The 18,486-nt window shown below is 38.8% G+C and overlaps 1 protein-coding gene across 1 annotated transcript in view; it reads left to right on the top strand.

Annotated features, from left to right (window-relative positions):
• LAMA1 (laminin subunit alpha 1) overlaps positions 1–18,166 on the top strand; it is a 97,857-nt gene extending 79,691 nt beyond the window's left edge. Inside the window, exons 45-63 of the mRNA XM_057383165.1 lie at positions 62–205; positions 547–680; positions 838–988; positions 1,450–1,574; positions 2,898–3,048; positions 4,187–4,331; positions 4,954–5,095; positions 6,191–6,305; positions 6,485–6,655; positions 7,026–7,177; positions 7,672–7,857; positions 8,320–8,482; positions 9,608–9,720; positions 10,777–10,966; positions 12,935–13,093; positions 14,198–14,351; positions 14,950–15,083; positions 16,140–16,362; positions 16,822–18,166. Of these exons, the coding sequence (XP_057239148.1) occupies positions 62–205; positions 547–680; positions 838–988; positions 1,450–1,574; positions 2,898–3,048; positions 4,187–4,331; positions 4,954–5,095; positions 6,191–6,305; positions 6,485–6,655; positions 7,026–7,177; positions 7,672–7,857; positions 8,320–8,482; positions 9,608–9,720; positions 10,777–10,966; positions 12,935–13,093; positions 14,198–14,351; positions 14,950–15,083; positions 16,140–16,362; positions 16,822–16,982 (2,913 nt within the window). The 3' untranslated portion in view covers positions 16,983–18,166. The remainder of the gene's footprint in view (positions 1–61; positions 206–546; positions 681–837; positions 989–1,449; positions 1,575–2,897; positions 3,049–4,186; positions 4,332–4,953; positions 5,096–6,190; positions 6,306–6,484; positions 6,656–7,025; positions 7,178–7,671; positions 7,858–8,319; positions 8,483–9,607; positions 9,721–10,776; positions 10,967–12,934; positions 13,094–14,197; positions 14,352–14,949; positions 15,084–16,139; positions 16,363–16,821) is intronic.
• The last annotated feature ends 320 nt before the right edge of the window (positions 18,167–18,486 follow it).

The raw sequence follows: 18,486 nt of genomic DNA, 5'->3' as shown, positions 1-18,486 counted from the left end.
AGAAATGTGTGCTGTGTACACTGAGACTTATTTAGATTCTGTTTCCGTTTTTTCCCTCCAGATTAAAGTTGCAGTGTCAGCAGACAGAGATTGCATTCGTGCCTACCAACCCCAAATTTCATCTACCAATTACAACACCTTAACACTCAATGTGAAAACTGCTGAGCCAGATAACCTCCTCTTCTACTTGGGCAGCAATGGAAAGGTAACTTCCTGGTGTACATTTATGGAAGGTGATCCTAGTCAGAAATTTTAAATGACCACAGATATATTTTTTCTTACTCGATTTCAAATTAAGTTCACTAGGGGTGGAAATACTTTTGTGACTTGGATGAATTCCAAAGGTAGAGAAGGGTGTATATAAATAAAGAAGACATTCACCTCCTTGCATATAACCTGAGGGAATTTTCTTTTGTTCTGTTAGAAGTGAGTGAAAAGCCTGATTTTCTCAAAGTCAGCTCCTGTAATATGGGATGTGGGGACATGGATCCAGAAAGATTTACACATGTGATGCCATAAATTAGAATAAGCCCTGCTGTTTTTCAGACAGACTTCCTGGCAGTGGAGATGCGACGTGGTAAGGTGGCTCTGCTTTGGGATTTGGGCTCAGGATCAACAAGACTGGAATACCCTGATTTTCAAATTAACAACAACAAATGGCACAGAATACATGCCACCAGGTAATTAAAATGAGAATGTCATAAATGTTGTGCACCAACCATCCAGGGGGCTTTTCAGTGATGAGATGTTTCTCATCCTTAGAAAGAGAAGCCAGTAGTATGTGTTGATCAAGCCTGGTGATTTCTAAGATTGTTTATTAGTGTTTGTATTTGGCAGGTTTGGAAAGACAGGTACACTCAGCATAGAGGAAATGAACTCTGATCAGAAGCCTYCTCCTAAATCTGGAACCTCTCCGGGGACAGCCAGCATTCTGGATGTTAACAAGTCAACYCTGATGTTTATTGGAGGACTTGGAGGGCAAATCAAGGTTAAATTCTGAGATCAGCCTTCTGTTAATTGTTTTTAATATGTTTGAGAAATACTTTTGCATTAGAAATAATTGCATGATTGRGGTACTTTAATGAAATGCCTAAAGTTTTAAACAGGACAGGCTGTGTGTGCGTACACCATGCACCATGTATAGAGATTATGAAATAAATTTGGGGTTTGTTTGCTTCTTCCATGACTTCTTTTATTTTGCAATTGTTATTCATCCCATGAGGTATGTAAGTAGGTCAAGGACATAGTTATTTTACTTTTTTAATATACTAATCCATTATGATTTGAATGATAATTGTAAATAGTTACACTGAAACATGTTGTTCTCTTCTTATGATTTATATCTAACAAATTTAAAGTTCAAGAAAAACAACCAAGCAAAAATTTTGCTGCATAATTTTTAGAGTACTTAACATTAATTGTATTCATGAAGTATTTCTTGTCTTACAGAAGTCACCTGCTGTTAAGGTGACCCATTTTAAAGGGTGCCTGGGAGAGGCATCCCTGAATGGCAAATCTGTTGGTCTTTGGAACTACATAGAAAGAGAGGGCAAGTGCAATGGCTGTTTTGGAAGGTATTTTGTCTCTTTCCCCCTTTTTTGTTTTCTTTTTCTAAATAGGTTTAGAATAATTTACATTTGTAATATATTTTTGTGTRACTAAAAATAAGGAGTTCAGAGAAATTACAGTGTTTCACTGATCATTAACTTACAATTATGAGCACATTAATCTGAATGTGCCAGCGGTGTCAAATAATTTCATTGTATGGAATTTTAATTTTTTAACCACTTTTTCAGAGGAGTTTTAYTGTTGCCCTCTATTTTGTGCATTCCCTATTTTGTGCATATTTTTGTGCACTTCCGTAGGGACTAGCAGTGAACCAAAATACTTTGGAATCTTTGATTTCCAGTAGTTTTCCCTAAGACAAACTCATTCTTTCCTAAGGTAAGAAACAGTGTAAAGCAGGCTTATTAAAAAGAAATCCATAGCAAAACTGTAACTAGTGAGCTTGGTACCTTTTGCAGACTGTGCTGTTTTTCTGTTTAAGGAATTGAAAAGAAATATGCTTTCCATATTCCCTTTAGCAGAATATTTCATGTAGAAACAGCAGAGGGTGCTGCTTGATTGTATGAGATATTTTTTACAAGTTTTATTGCAGGGAGAGGGGGTAATAGACCATGTATTGCAAGTGCAATTATGCAAAGCATTTTGATAAATGGATGGCACATTTTAATTAAGAGGGTGTATGCTGTAACAATTATTTTTTCCCTTAGGAAATGRTTGGGTTTGGGTTTTATTTTCATGCATAAGGGAAGAACACTTATCTTGTGTGCATCCTTCCCCATGGTTAAATCATGTGTTGTGAGATTCCACAATGAAAGTGGCCTTTGACTGGAATCCTTCAGTTATTCATTRCATCAAAATTCAAGTGTCTTCCCACACTTTCTAAATTACTGCCTGGGGGCTGCACTGACTGGGCAGTACCTGAAGGGAGCTGACCAGAATGAGGGAGAGAGGCTGTTTACAGGGGCTTGGAGTGACAGGACAAGGGGGAGTGGATTCAAACTGAAAGAGAGTAGGTTTAGATCCTATATTAGGAGGAAACTCTTTACTGTGAGGGTGGTGAGGCACTGGAAGAGGTTACCCAGAGAAGCTGTGGGTGCCCCATCCCTGGAAGTATTAAAGACCAGGTCGGATGGAGCTCTGAACAGCCTGGTGTAGAGGAAGGTGTTCCTGTCCAYGTCAGGGGGCTTGGAAATAGATGACCTTTAAGATCCCTCCCAACCCAAACCATTCCATGATTCTGTGATCTAACTTTTCTTGTATTTTATATGAAAATTACTGGGAAAACAGAAATGTTCAGTTAACATTTTTGTATTGATTTTCTGCTTGTGTAGCCCACAGGATGAGGATACTTCATTCCATTTTGATGGCAGTGGATACTCGGTTGTGGAGAAGGCACTCCGCTCAACAGTGACTCAGATAATAATATTTTTCAGTACCTTTTCACCTAATGGGCTTCTTCTGTATCTTGCTTCAAATGGCACTGTAAGAAAATGGATCAGATTCCTAAACTGTCATAAAATATGTTTAGAACATTTAGTGTTTTTTTGCTTTCTTTATTTTTCAGCTTACATATATTAGAGCATATTACTGCTTTTGTGTAGTTTATCACCTGTGATTGACATCATAAGCAAAAGGAGTAAAGACAAGAACCCTAGAGACAGCTCATCAGAGCAAATATTCACCTAAAATTAGGGCAGAATTAAACAATGGAAAATATTCTTCAAATAAAAGTAATTGTTTTAGACTAAAATTAATGATTATTTAATTAAAGGTTAGAAAAGGAAACAGGACAACAAACTAGTTTTTTTCAGTTGGAGGAATCTTTKCAGAATGTAAAAATGTTTTGGAACTGAGCTTGCAGAAGGAGAATATAATAATGAAAAACCATATTGAATTAAATCCATAAGAGTGGAATTCAGTAAACCGAAATAAATTAAATAAAACTCCCTGCAAAAGAAATATAACCCAGACTCATCACCAGACCTTCACTGTCATGTCAAGCAGTTTACTGCATACTTAGATAGCAGTTTTCTGTTCTTGAAGGAAGGAAAAGCTTTGTTTGGATACAGATTCTTTCAGTCACTGCATTATTCATTTGCTTTATGTACTCACTGCCTCAATACACTGCACAATAATATCTGATTTAAGCTTTACAGTTCAGAGGGGGCACCTTTAATGCAATTCAGAAAGTTTTTCTTACTATGTGAGGAAAGTCTTTGCTTCTTGCATAAGGAACATCCATAATGTTTAATCATTATGCTAACTGTCAAATCAAATTACTTTCAACTTCATCCAAAAMCAGGAAATTGTGGCTTTGTTATTTAACCCTTCTGCTACTGAGTAATAAACCTTACAATRTATTTAAGTAAGAATAATAACAAAACAAACAAAAAAATACATCCTTGTGAGGTACTTGTAACTTAATTTTCCTAAAAATAGTGACAATGAGCATCTTGGGCCTAACAAATAATTCAGGTACAAGAGTTATGAATCCTTCTTCACATAGTAGCCCAAACCTGAATTTGAATGCATTTGCTTTTGGTAACTTTTATTTCCTGGAGTATAATCTCTTGTTTGTTTGTAATCTGCTTTTGGTTTTGGGTTTTTTTCTTCCTCTCAGAAAGATTTCTTGTCCCTTGAGCTGGTTGATGGCAAGGTGAGGCTGACTGTYGATCTCGGTTCAGGACCTCTTGCCCTTACAACAGAAAATCGCTACAACAATGGAACGTGGTATAAAATCTCATTCAATCGAAATAAGAAGCAAGGTAAGCTACAGACTGAAAAATCCAACTGTCTGCACATTTACAAATACAAATATCTAAGATGGCTGCAGGGAACATCACTGCAGCCAAATCTGATSGTTTCCAATGCGGTGTCTTTAGCAGCCATACCTATGGTACTTTGCTATTAGAGGAACCATGCTGTGAATCTTGTGCTTGGTTTAGCACATCTTATAGAGAGCAGGTGGTGAAGAAACTGCCAGACAAAAACATAACAATAGTTTTTAAAGACTGAACAATTTTTTTTCCCGAATATGTAAATCAGGGATCACATTTTCTGTTCTTCATTTTAGTATTACCTTGTGCAACAGTTTTTTGGGGGCTTGTGTTTGGGCAATAATCTGTATGTATGGCTAATAGCTATAACATATCCTCATACGTGTCTATTTTCCTGTAGAGTTCTCCAGATTTGGTTTTGGCAGAGAGGAGTGAATGAGATTAACAGAATAACTGGAAGTTCAATAAATTGGTTATTCTAAAAATAAGAAGATTGTGCATACATGTCCAAATCAATGAATACATTTTCCTTTATTACAGACATGACTGCCAAAAGAGAAGAATGTATATTCATGTTCTTCTCCAGAACTTTACTCTCTTTTCTTTGCAGGAATTTTGGCAGTCATGGATGCATATAACCTTAATTATAAAGAAACCAAGCAAGGAGAATCTCCTGGGGTTGCTTCAGACCTGAACCGTTCTGATAAGGACCCAATCTTCATTGGTGGGCTGCCAAGATCGAGGGCTCTGAGGTAAAGTGTCTTACTTTTGCACCTTTGCTAAGACKCTTGTAAGGTGAGGGAAAAACTTCTACAAACTCCACTGAAATTAGAGAAAATCAGTGAAATCTGAAGACTTGTTTATGGCCATGTATACCACAGAATTATCTGTCCTTTGACTTCAAACTCTCATATGCTGGTAGGTCTGATGCTGCAGTTCAGATCATGGATGAGTTTTTGTTTTCTCCCTCTGAGGGTGATTTCCACCACAGCAGTTGCCACAGCAGCACCCCCTGCTCTTTGGAGAAGCACTTGATCTCTCTCTGTGCAAGCCTTGGCTTTTCCAGAYGGCCTTTATGGGCAAAAGTGTGCTYAAGGGTGAAAGCTCTACTTCAGAATTCCTGTAATTCAGGAACTTGGAACAGAGGAGAAACAACTGTGAACAGATGAACAGAAAACACTGCAAATAGATATTTTATAGCATGTYTCCAGTTTATGGGGGTTGTTTGTATTGCACATCCCATGCTGAATTTGCAGAGTCACATTTCTTCCACTGGCTTCACTGTGAAAGGATAAATATGGCAAGAGAAAATCTAATTAAACTTTCTGCATGCTCTTGACAATAAGGTAAATTCTAGTACATTATTGGTCTCTGCACAGTTATTACAGAGTGCAGACTTGTTAATCTTAGGTGGCATACCAGYCTGTAAGGGATTATGGCAGGACAGCATTAGATTTTTCAGATTTAAACCATGAAGCAAATTAGGCATCCTCCAGACTTGAAAAATGAGAAATGAATACTGCGTAGTAGACAGCTACASTTACCCTTTCACACAATCCATTATATTTCAGCTGAAGATTCCTTAAAGTTTTGGGAAATGACCTGACCTGACAACACAGCATTACACACTTGTATGTTTTCATTTGGCCTTTCATTATCTGACTCTTTTTAAGACCAGATTTAGTATCTGCTAAGAGTAAAACTTTAACTACATCTCATTTGACTTGTACCAGACTGCATTCTGTAAGACAGATTTCTTTTTTGCTTGTTGAAGACAACTTAATCTTTTCTCCCAGGAGATTTCAAGTACTACTCCTCRAAAATAAAGTCCTTGTTTTGTGTTTCAGGAAAGGTCTTAATAGTAGAACATATGTGGGATGCATCAAGAATCTGGAAATATCTCGTTCTACCTTTGACTTRCTTAGAAATTCATATGGAGTAAGAAAAGGTTGCATTTTGGAGGTAGGAGACTTCAARGTTTTGTGACCTGATCTTTATTTTTACATAATAGTGGTGTTTATAGTGAGTTGAATTGGCTGTATCTTTAAAAATTCTAAGATAATCTGATCTAGATTTGATTTTTTTTTTCTGACCGTACACTGTGTCAAGCCAAATTCAGTAATTATTTCTGTTTTTCATAGCCTATTCACAGTGTGAGCATCATGAACAACGGATATATTGAGTTGGTACCTAAGTCCTTAAGCCCAGAGTCAGAACTGATGGCAACTTTTGCTACAAAGAACAGCAGTGGCATCATTCTTGCTGGACTCAGCAGGGGACTGGAAAAGCGACGACGAAGACAAGCACACTTGGCAAGTACTGAAAGCAAAGAATTTTTGGGAATTATTTTTGTCATTTTTACTTTGTAAAATCAAATCAGGTTGCTGTTGTATATCTGGTGGACAGTTGGAGCTTCTAGAATCCAAAGACAAAATTTYACTGTTTCCTGTCTCTAAGAGAAGGAGAGTTATCATGACCAGRGAAATTTCCAGCTTTTGTATTTGCTGTTAGAAGGCTTTGTACTCTGAGAGGTACCAATACAATTCCTACTAGGCTTTGAGTTTCATTAAAAATTTTACAAGATTGGAGGTAAATTTTTCCCACATATGTTCATTTTAAACACTAAATGAGTGTCTGAAAATTGAGCCTACAGTTAAAAACGAATCCTCATTAAATCCACAGCCCTTCTTTTCCATCATGCTGATCGATGGCCACCTTGCAGTGCAYGTTAACACTGGAGATAGAGCAAGTACAAGGAAAGTAGTTCTTCAGTCTGCTAATGGAACATACAGTGATGGACAAGAACATTCTGTCATCCTGATTCGGAATAAGAGGTACCTGTGACTGCAAAGAGTCCTCCTACCTGTTTAATTATTGTATGTTGTTGCCAGTTCACTGCACTCTCTGAGGAATTGCCTTTCTGGCTTGTTAGGTGGAATAATCAGGGCTGTGTTGTTGTGCTGTCAATGCAGATGTTCTGATTTGCATGGTAATTGTGTACAGCACACAGCYACTGATGGAGGTGTAGCTAAAAGCTCTCAAAGTCTCTAGACACCTTGGGGCTCTTGGGTATGAGCATACTAAATAGTATTAGAAAAAAAAAACACTACAAGCTATCAAAATAATTTAGAAAGATACTTGACAAAACTTTACATATTAAAATTCATCTAAAGAAGAAGGATTTCTAGTTTTAAGACATTGAAAGGATTATCAAAGGGAAGGAATCTTTATTTATTAGAAGAGGATGTTTTTGATGCTGATAGGAATGCTTTTTATCTGAAAATGACTAAGACCTTGTTGAATGTTTTCCCTACTTTATCTTTTTCAGGATCATAACAGTACAGGTGGATGAAAGTAAACCTGCAGAACTGAGGCTTGGTTCAGCAGCAGAAATGAGCCCCATYAATATTTCCAACTTCTATGCTGGTGGCATTCCAGCAGGAGAGGGCATCTTAGGGCTGAAAATGGCTGGCTCCTTTCATGGCTGTATCAGCAATCTTATTTTTAACAAGGAGTAAGTCAGAAGGGTAACTGCCTTTTTTTGGGAAATATAGTAATTGTTAAACATAGTTTGTGATCTTTTGCATGACATTTCCTTTTGCCTGGTTTTTCACATGAGACAAGCATGATACTCATGATCTGGGTATTGTAACAGGCAGAAAATGCAAATTACCAGCTATATTTCTAAATAGCATTAAGAATGTCTTTAATGTTTGTAGAGATGCTGCAAAGCCCACAACATTTTCTACTATAATTCCATCTGCAGTGACAGACAGAATGGTTTTCCAAAGATATTGTAGATTCATATTGTTCTTTGCCACAGATTATTTGCCGCTTCTTAGTCTGTTTGTCACAGATGCCACTTCTTTTCTTTTCTCCTGGTACTACTGAAAGACCTTGTAAAATATTCTCCTGCTCAGGAAATGTAGGGATTGGGCATTGCACCTCTTAAAATGTAATTTTTTTCCAAATACAGGTTTTTATATTTCACCACTTCCATGAAGTATGAGCATGTGGATATGGACAGCTGCTTTCTGTCAGAGAAGCCTAAACCAGCTATAGAGCCACGAGACACTGAGATTCAACATGAACTACAGGCTTTACCAGTTCCCCTGAGACCTCTCACAGACACAAAAAAAGTATGTATTGCAGCAGAGCTCTGTTGGCACCTCTTTTGTCCTTTCTTCATGGAGAATTATCAGATTACAGACTGTGTATATTTGCTTCTTCTGTGGTTCAAGGAGAGAATGGTTCAATGGATGTGGATTTGAAATTATTATTCCCTACAGAAAAACAGATACTAACCTTTGTAGCAGCCTGTTGGCCATTTGGAATGGAAATGTAGTTAGATTTATCATTGTTCAGGCAGCAACAACAAAAAAAAAAAAGGAAAAGTGGAATGATAATCTCCCAACAGAAGGACTTGACAGTAACTATTATCTTTACTGTATTCCTGCCAAAGGGACTCTGTGCTGAGATTTGCGTGAGCAGCGCAGTTCTGCATTCACATTTTCCTGGTCACACACATGCAGTCTCTGCTCTGTGTTAAAGAGGAGGCACAAACCACTCGAGAGACACTCAGAGTCTGAATGCAGCTTGCATGGCACCTGTTTCCTCTCACACAGTCCCTGCTCCCAGGAGAGAAGGCAGCATTACTTCTCTCCTCCAGCAGCTGCACATCTTTGTAATGAAGGGTTTCCAAAGCATCCTGAAACCATTTTCCTGTGGCAGCAGAAAGCAAGATTTTATATATTTGATTTTATTAAAAAGCAAGATTTCATGCACACCATCATGACTATAAAAAGAAATAAGTTGCCCTTTTAGAGCTAAAGTATAGCTTTGACTCAAACTCTGTTACTCAGCTCTCCATACCCCAAATCATAACAAAAATATGGGTCCTCATTAAATGGAAAAACATTTCTACTAAATCTATAAGATTTTCACACTGAAATTGTACTTCCAGCATTTGTTATCAAAAGGGCTATCAATTAAGACAAATAATGAATTGACTGTATCTCAAACTACAAAYATTTTTCAGCAGGAAAGGCCAGTGCTGTCTATGAGATGTAGCTTAGTCACCAGAACAAGTTCTTTTTGAGCCTGAAGATAGGTTGGAATTATTCTGAGTTTAGTTTATTGACGTTGCTGTATACTTTGTGGCTCAATTTTGCCTCTTGCAAAGCTCTATGCAGGCACATTGYCACTTAATAGTTACTGGACAGCCCCTAATACTATTCTCCTTAACAAAGTCATTTCATTAACAGGTATTTTGTGCAAAAGATGAGCTGCCTGATCACGTTCAAGGTGCCCATCAGTTTGGACTTGCCAAAGGCAGCCACTTGACACTGCTCTTCAATCAGACTGCTGTCAGGAAGAAGTGAGTATGTCCTGAATTACACATGCACACGGTTTTATTTTGTATTGAGCTACAAGAAGAGCAGGGATGGTTTTCATGATTGATCACTGCATTGCCAGCTTTGAACATGGCCCTCACTTCAGGTTTCTGTGGGCTCCTCATAGAAGAAAGTATCACATCCCAGGTTAGTGATCATGAGTTTAGTAACCCATGGTCAGGGTTCTATGTTTTTTCCTCTCAGACTTAAGAGTCTCACTGTACCTTCTGTAAGTATTTTGATCTCTGTTTTTTCACATATAGAGCTCACATCTGGTCCCTGTTCCTTTGTCTGATGCAKGAGACATCTCACCTCTCCTCTCTGTTTCCTTCAAGTGCACCCTCCGTGTTCAAAGGTGCACTTGAAGGAGACAAGACTACTGAGAAGAATCATTTTGTTGAGATTTAATGTGTGATAGCCTCTCTGCCTCTTTTAGCTGCCTGAGAGGCTCCCAAGCAAGGTCCTGACACACAGCCTGCAAGTCACTTTTATTTGCTTCTTCCTACTCAGGAAGTCTCCACAGGCATTGAGAAAAGAGTGTTTTTTCCTTCCAGCCCTTTTGTAACAGCTGCTGAGCAAAGGGCTTTGCAGGAGGTTGATGCCTTGTAGTCAGAACCTGGTGCCTCCATAACCAATGGCTCRTTCATCTCCTCTCCCTTTTAAGCCTCCCTCTGTTCTCAGTCTGCCCATTATCCCAGCAAGCCTGGCTAATAGTAATGGATGCCACAAAGTGCTCCTGGAATGGGTTCCTTTCTTGGGGCCTGCAGTCACAAACAGCTGAGCTTGTCCCTCCTAAGGTCCAGCTCACTCCTGACAAGCACTTTTTCTGTCTCTGACAGGTACAGCACTGATTGCCATTATGAGATGCMTTATAAGTCATGCTTTCTTAGAATCAACACAAATTCTACTTTTCTGACCTTTGTAATAATAAATCTCCTTTCATAATAATAAATTGGTTCAGGCTGYTCTCTGTGTCCAGAAAAGCTTTTCATCACTGTGAAAAAAATACCTTTCAGTAACATTGAATTTTTATTGTCTAGACTTTCCATCCAGCTGAATCTCAGGACCTTTGCCTCCAGCGGCCTGATTTACTACATGGCCCACCAAAACCARGTTGATTATGCAGCCCTGCAGCTTTATGGGGGACAGCTCCATTTCTCATTTGATTTAGGCAAAGGAAAAGCAGTAGCTCTTCACCCTGCTGTTATCAGTGATGGAAAATGGCATACGGTAGGTAGTCGCCAATCTTGTGCTCCCTTTTCCCTGGTATGGATTTTCTCTGCCTTTTCTGTGTTGCAAAAGCAAACTGGTTCTAAGCCAATCACGAAATCATTCAGAAAACTTGTATTTGATTTTTTTTTCCTTTTAAAACTGTCAGTAATTGTTCTTCAAATCCATCTTCCAACTACTGTCAAGTGTCTCAAACTCTTTGGTAATTAAATAGCTCACCAACTGTATAGTGATGGTCATCTTCACCAGAGAAGGACCTAACAAAGAGGTGTAAAAAATCTGACTTTTTCCACAGAGAGCTTTCAATGCATTATGTCACCAAAACCTGCACTTCAGTGTGTGACAGGGTGACAGAGATTTGTGGGTGCACAGTTTCTCTTTTCTCCCACTTGCTGCTTGTTTCCTGAGCATGTCATAGCAGCTAGTGGTAGCAGGGAAGCACTGTCTTTCCTTTCCATGGTTGAGGCAACATGAGAAGGGGGGATATTTAAAATGAATGGAGGCTGGAGGGGGAGGACTTGAGTTTGAGGAGTTTGAGGAGAAATTATGGCTCCAGGTTGGAGGTGTCACAAAACACTCAARGCCTTCTGCACAAAGATTGTGTCAGTCTCTGTTGGGCCAGTTCCTCTGAGCAACCCACCTGCTACTGGCTCTGGCTTTCTGTGTGAGCAGTGACTGTGATGTTTGCATGACTTTTACAAGTAACTCTGACAACAACACTTTTCCTAAAGGCAGGTGAGGATGACAGCATTCATCCTGCTGAGCTTCTCTTCCCTTAAGGTGAAGCCTTAACTCTAGGAAGCGGCTTCTGTGGGACAGAGTGATTGATGACACAAAGCTGCCAGCTCTTCTAGTTGCCTTGGGAATCAGCAGAGTTATTTTTGCTTTTCATAAAAAATCAGCAGAAGAAAAAATAGCAAAAGTAGCTTGAAGAAAGCAAATGTGAACTTTTGTCAGAGATATCACAGTTAAGCTCTGCTGCCTAACCTGAAAGGAAGAATGCTCCAGGACTTACAGCTGCACGTTTAAAATTAAATATACTCCCATAAAACTCATACTGACACTATCCACATTTTAAGAGATGAACAGCTTCCATACAAAAGYTGACTTATCTTTACTGCCCAGGACATAAAAGCACCAGGTTCAGCCTTCTTCAGAGATTAAGGCTGAGTCACACCACTTCCCGGCTGGAGGTGATCATTGCAGTCCCTCTGCAATCAATTTAAACTAATAAGCATTTCTACTGAAACAAGCACCACTACTTTTCATTCTCTGCCCTCTGCTCTGCCCTCTGCCCTCTTCTCTGCCCTCATACCACCCTGCTTTTCCCCTTTATCCCCTTACCAGCCCAAATCTTCCTGAAACTTCATGTTGAAGTCATGATTCTGAGTGGGACCAAAAGTAAAGAGGGAAGAATAAATGCCTAGCTAATTTCAAATAAAGCTCCTCAGCCACATGTGAGTAATTGCTTTAGGGCAAGGAGGGCATAGGGAGRTAAGTGAACAAGATGGGCAGAACTGGAAAGCTTTTTGATCATAACAAATGTAGCACTGCCCATCACAAAATGACAAAATAAGAGTATGAGCTTCAGAGAGCTGAGATGGCTCAGCTGTTGGGCAGCACAGTAATTGCAGCCCAGCACAGAATGCCTGTCTTCAAATTTAGTGATGTAGCCATATCCTAAGCGATAAACTGGTGATTTAAAGAAATGATAAAACACTGGAAACCTTAGGCAGGACAATAYGAAATCATTGTGAGCCCTTGGGAAGGCAAGGAAGCTGTTTAACTGCCCAGCTTCATTTGAAAATGGTCTCAGCCTCAGGAAGAATTTCAAGAGGGTKCCTCAGAACAGAATGTCAGCAATTGAACCACTAAACAATTGCCTTGCTTATTTCTGTGGCAAATGATGAGTAGGTAACCAATTTAGCTTACTCATTTATGTTTGCATGATTTCCTTTTTTTTTCCAGGTGAAGACAGAGTTTGTTAAAAGAAAAGGCACAATCATTGTGGATGGACAGGAATTGGTGACAGTCAATGCTCTGGGAGATGGCAGCACCTTGGATGTGGAAGGGAAGCTCTATTTGGGAGGACTCCCCTTAGACTACGTGCCAAAGAATCTTGGGAATGTAAGAAGATTTGGGGGAGTGGGAGAGTGTCCTTCTGGCATTTTGCAAGAGTAGAATAAGCACAGTGCAGCAAACCTGTGTAATTCTGCATCCTATTTCTGACAGGCAAAAAAGCAGCATTTAGGGAAAGAAGCAACGAGGAAAGTAATGRCCCTTTACCAGATAAATCTTTCTAGCTTTCTATGGCTTAATGACTCCAGCTACAGCTTGTATCCTTGTGTCTTAGTAATAGCCCTTAACAGAGTTTTTTCATTCTGTCTCTCTGTTAAAAATGGATAAAGAATATAAATTCCTGTCTTTCACAGTGTAAGGTAAAAACATGACCTACAATCTCAGACATTTTAGTAGGTGAGCCCTATTGCATTCAAACAGAAATTCGGTGCCTTCAATAYCTCTGAAAGTCTGGGTTTAGCTTTCTTTAAAGCATACATTTTATGCATGCTTTTAGAGGGTAGGTTTTTTTCACGCTCCTCCTTGTGCAGCCCATTATTTAAGTGAGGATTCCAGTGATGATGATAATATTTCTCATTGTGTTAAAGAATATCCTGAGTTGGAAGTGTTCCACAAGGATCATTGWGTCCAACTCCTGGYCCYGCACAGGACAYCTCAAGAGTCACCCCATGTGCCTGAGRGCACTGTCCAAACACACCCTGGCACTGTCAGGCTGGTGCTGTGACCACTTCCCTGGGGAGCCAGTGCCCAGACACTCTCTGGAGTAGTTCAGATGAAGCTTTTTGATGAAGAGATCTTGCAAAATGCCATACATCATCTTGATTTACTCATTTGCTGAAGCATGTTTGGAAYATTTTTAACCATTGGGCGTTTGGAATATTTTTAACCCTGCTCACAGTCAAGCAAATACAATCCTTTCTGTATATTATATACAGTGTATACTCTGCTTTTAAACTGTGTGGTTTTGACTCTTATGCATTATGTAACTTACATAATTACATGTAATAATACAAATTYAATTATGTAAATATTTTCGATTCTGCTGTGTTTTCTTCAGATACTGTTTTATCTATAATAACATGTGGTGAATCACTAAGAGAGCATCGCAGTGGTTTATACTGAACATTATCTCTTATATTTCCATATGCTTAGGTTACTCACAGTATTCCTGCCTGCATTGGCAGCATGACAATGAATAGCAAAAAACTGGACAACGAGACTCCTGTCTCCATCTTTGGTGTGAATAAATGCTATGAAACGGTGCAGGAYGGGACTTTCTTTGATGGAAGTGGCTTTGCTGCTCTTGGTAAGTGTCACTRAATGAAAACAGTACCTTAGTGAATTAATGTTAATGAAAACATACTCCTTTTAGGGCTTACTGGAGCTGTGTGTAATTAACTGACTCCTCACACAGTGAGTGTGTGCCCTGCATATGGATTTCTGAGTCCCTTTACTCTATACATCCAAAAGTGGTCATTTCTGCAAAGGGCTGTCTTAAACAAATAAAAGAGCTAATGATTTTAGCACTGGAAAGGAAATGAACTACATCTTTCTTCAGCTAAGAGTATCCATGTTCATGATGTTAAAGTCTGTTAAAGGATATGGAGACAAAAGACCCGTGAAATAACGTGAAGGATTACATTTGTGTTYTCTACTGTCTCTTACAAATGAGATAGAATGGATTAAATCTGAATTAATGAAAAATAACATATTTGGGAAATTTATCTTTTCCAGTAGAAAATGTGTATTATGAGTTTGGAAAGCTTCTTTTCCAGAGGTTTTGCAAGGTCATATTCCAGGACCATAATTAACAAGCTTTTTACACCTTTTAATGACTATGTATGTATTTTACTTCGTACTGTGGGTTGCAAGTCTTCTGCTAGAAGCTTCTAACTTCTTTTCAGTCAGAGAAGGCTACAAAGTGCGGTCTGACGTGAACATCAGCCTGGAGTTCCGTACGACGGCGGCGCACGGGGTTCTTCTCGGGGTCAGCAGTGCCAAGGTCGATGCCATTGGACTGGAGATTGTACATGGCAAGGTAGACTGCCCTGTGCAGACACATGCATTTCACAAGGCTTGTTTGAAACTGGGAGGCTAAAGCTCTTGGAATGCATGAAATACACACCAGTGAAGTGTGATGGAGGCAACTTCCCACAAAATGAATATGRGACTTTCAGTCTCAAGGTTTCTCTTTGCCATCAAATGATGAAATGTGTGATTAGCAGAAGTTACTGGAACTTTCTGGATTTTTAATTAGTGTAATTTATGATTGCATGCAGCCACTCTGACCTACTGTACTACATACCTTGTGTGTAGTCCAAAGATATATCTCTTTTATAGCTTAATACTTTTTCTGCCATAAAGCTATCCTTGTCCTTGAGAAAAACATTGCATATACAATACACAATGTTTTGTAACCTCTTCTTCAATATTCATGAGCAATTAACTCACTCTCTACTTCTACTGACCATTATGCTCCATCCTTTTAACAATCAATACATAGTTCTTCAGTCATCTCTTGCATAAAAAATGTACACTTGATTGCTCTTAAGTATTTGTTTTTGCAGAAATAGCTCATTTTTTATTCAAAGCTTCCTCGCTAGAGACAGTGTTAAATATCACTGCTTCTGTGGGACATACTTTCCCAGTTAATACTTATGTATTAATCCTCACCACAAAGTTGAGGAAATGTCTACTGCTTTGAAAAATAAATACATGAAAAAAAATCAATACATTTATTGGCAATGACAAGTGCTTTTAAGCCAYTTTTTTTCTCTTCCGTTAGATACACTGAATCTTCTTTCAGATCTGAAGTTTCGGGTTCTGTGAAAAATATCTTGATTTGTAGTTGCAAGAAATACAATTTGAAGTGTGTCAGTGGACCATTGCATAGGTAGATCTAAGTCTTTAGATTAAAAAAAAAAAGATTCTTTTATAAGAATCTACTCTATCCATCAAAGTAAACATTAACCTTGCATATTGCCAAACATTTAGAACGGAAATCTCTGGACCAGCATGATTGTGCTTTTATCTAGGCWAATTAGTTCATGTATTTATACTTTATATCTTTGTTGGCATCTGGCTGTTTGTACAGGTTTTATTCCACGTCAACAATGGAGCTGGCAGAATCACTGCTGCATACGAACCAAGAGGCACAAAGAGTTTGTGTGATGGGAAATGGCACAAGCTTCAAGCAAACAAAAGCAAACATCGCATTTCGCTGATAATTGATGGGCATTCGGTTCACACTGATAATCCCTACATCCACTCAACATCTGCAGACACCAACAATCCCATTTATGTTGGAGGTTATCCTGGTGRGTACAATAATATTTCCCTTCCCTTCTGTCCCTCCTGCACCCACTCTCACAAGAGTGACTCCTAATGCATGCTTCCTTTTGATTTGCCAAGGGAGTTTGTCACTTTGCACAGCTCAGCTGTTGTTTCATATTCTGCAAGTTTCTATTCTAACTTCAATWACACCCATGAAGAGTGGCTTTCTCCTCTGTTTTTTCCTCTCATCTTCCCTTGTCCCCTGGGAAGAACTGTTTCTGCAGACTCTGCCAAGTCATTGCAGTGCATGGGTTCTGCCTGCAGGCAGCAGTGACTGTTCATGTTGGGATGTCCCGGTTCATCCAAACATGAATGGAGCTTGGTGCTCCTCGGATGTTGGTCGATCTCTCATTTCAGAGGGAGGAGAAGTTTAATAACCTGGATCTTTGTATATTTTCAGTTTGGTGGAAAGACATTTTACATATTTCATGTTTGTTTTTCAGCTGATGTGAAGCAAAACTGCCTCACAAGCAAGAGCTCATTCCGTGGCTGTTTGAGGAACCTTGTTTTGACCAAGGGCCAACATACAGAATTGTTTGACTTTAGCAGAGCTTTTGACCTGCGTGGAGTATTTCCTCATTCCTGCCCTGGGGCTGAGCACTGAGCTGTAGCAAAGCCCGTCTGGACTGAAAGAGGGTTTATTTTTTTKGTTAATCTGTTGTTTTGCATTCTCATTTCGTAATGAAAAGAGGAACTGGTAAGAACCTGCATCTCTTTGATTTTTCTGGTTGTTTTCCAACTCAGGTCATTTATTTTTTTTTAATCAGAAGCTCTATGTCTGCATTTTAACAAAGTGGTTTTAAACAACAAATACCTCTACAACTATTTTAATGGCATTAATTGGATATTTTTCTTTTGGGAATTTTTATTAATCAGTGTTTACAGTATGTTTTCTTTTGATTACTTGACAGTATTTCATTTTATTGTRTGTTGGCTGTTTTGTAAGAAGGTAATAATTTTGGACCACATAATAAAACTACAATAAACTGCATTATTTCATGTAGTTCAGTTGTCCATGTATTTTAGTTAGAAGATAAAGAGCTGAAAGGCTAAAAAATTACAAGTATGCCCATTGCAGAGAGGTTGGAACTATATAATCTTTAAGACTTCGACCAATCCAGGCCATTATGATTCTGATTCTATGAACTCTAAGTGGACATAGTCCAGCAGAGGGAGCAGGAGGCTGACTAAAGGCATAATTTTGAAGGTCTCRGATTCGGAGTTTAATGAATAAAGTTTCCTTAGTTATGCTTCATAGTGCAGCTCCAGTTCCTTTTCCTTCTGCCTTAATACCCATAATAATTCTGACCCCTATTATAGATRCATTGTCTGGAAGAATTATGTTCCTGTTTATGCTTTCATTGAATCAGCTTCAGGAGAAGCAGCAGCTCTTCAGCACAGAGATGCCTATAAAATGATGTGCTGCTGAATAAACAATTTGGGTCTTCTTTGGGAAAAACGATGTATTTTGGCAATGAGAACTAATGCATCATTTTTTGGAAAACAATATTTCTTCCATGACACAGGGAGGTGATTTTAAGGCCAGTCTGTAGTTGTATCTTTGTCTTTTCTTACTGTATCTGCCTTTTGTTTCTRAAATGAATCTTCCAGTAGTTGCTGTTGAGCCAGATTTGGGGGACATGTGCCCAGTCKGAATCAAATAAGGACATCCATTCAATACTGGCCAGATCACTGAGCAGCGACAAAATTGTCTCATACTTTTATTATGTGTCTGTAATAAACACAGTTCTTTGCAAGAACTTACTTTCATCTCCTTCTTTTTTATCTGTTTGAATTGCCAGTATTTTTGTTTGYTCCTCACAATTTTATTTGGCTGTTWTTATGCATTTGTAGAATTTATTTCGTTTTTCTTTATGTACTTCATACTAGTTTGAAAAGGCTGAAATGAAACCYCGAAGTGGTTTGCCATGGCTTTCAATGATGCAGGATTCCAGGCAGTGTCATTTTGTGCATTGCATCGAGGTAGTCCAAGAGAAGAGCTCCTGGAGCAAAGAGCTCTCTCCTCTTCAGCAAGGGTGGCAGAACATGGTCCTCTGTTCAGCTGTTCAGGTGCTGTAACAACACAGTTGCTTTTAAAAACAGTTACA

Source organism: Malurus melanocephalus, unplaced genomic scaffold, assembly GCF_030028575.1.
Source record: "Malurus melanocephalus ecotype Western Australia unplaced genomic scaffold, MMel_1.1 scaffold_612, whole genome shotgun sequence".
In the NCBI taxonomy this organism is placed as follows: Eukaryota; Metazoa; Chordata; class Aves; order Passeriformes; family Maluridae; genus Malurus; species Malurus melanocephalus.
The sequence above is the reverse complement of the archived record's forward strand: the minus strand, read 5'-3'. Positions and strand labels throughout refer to the sequence as shown.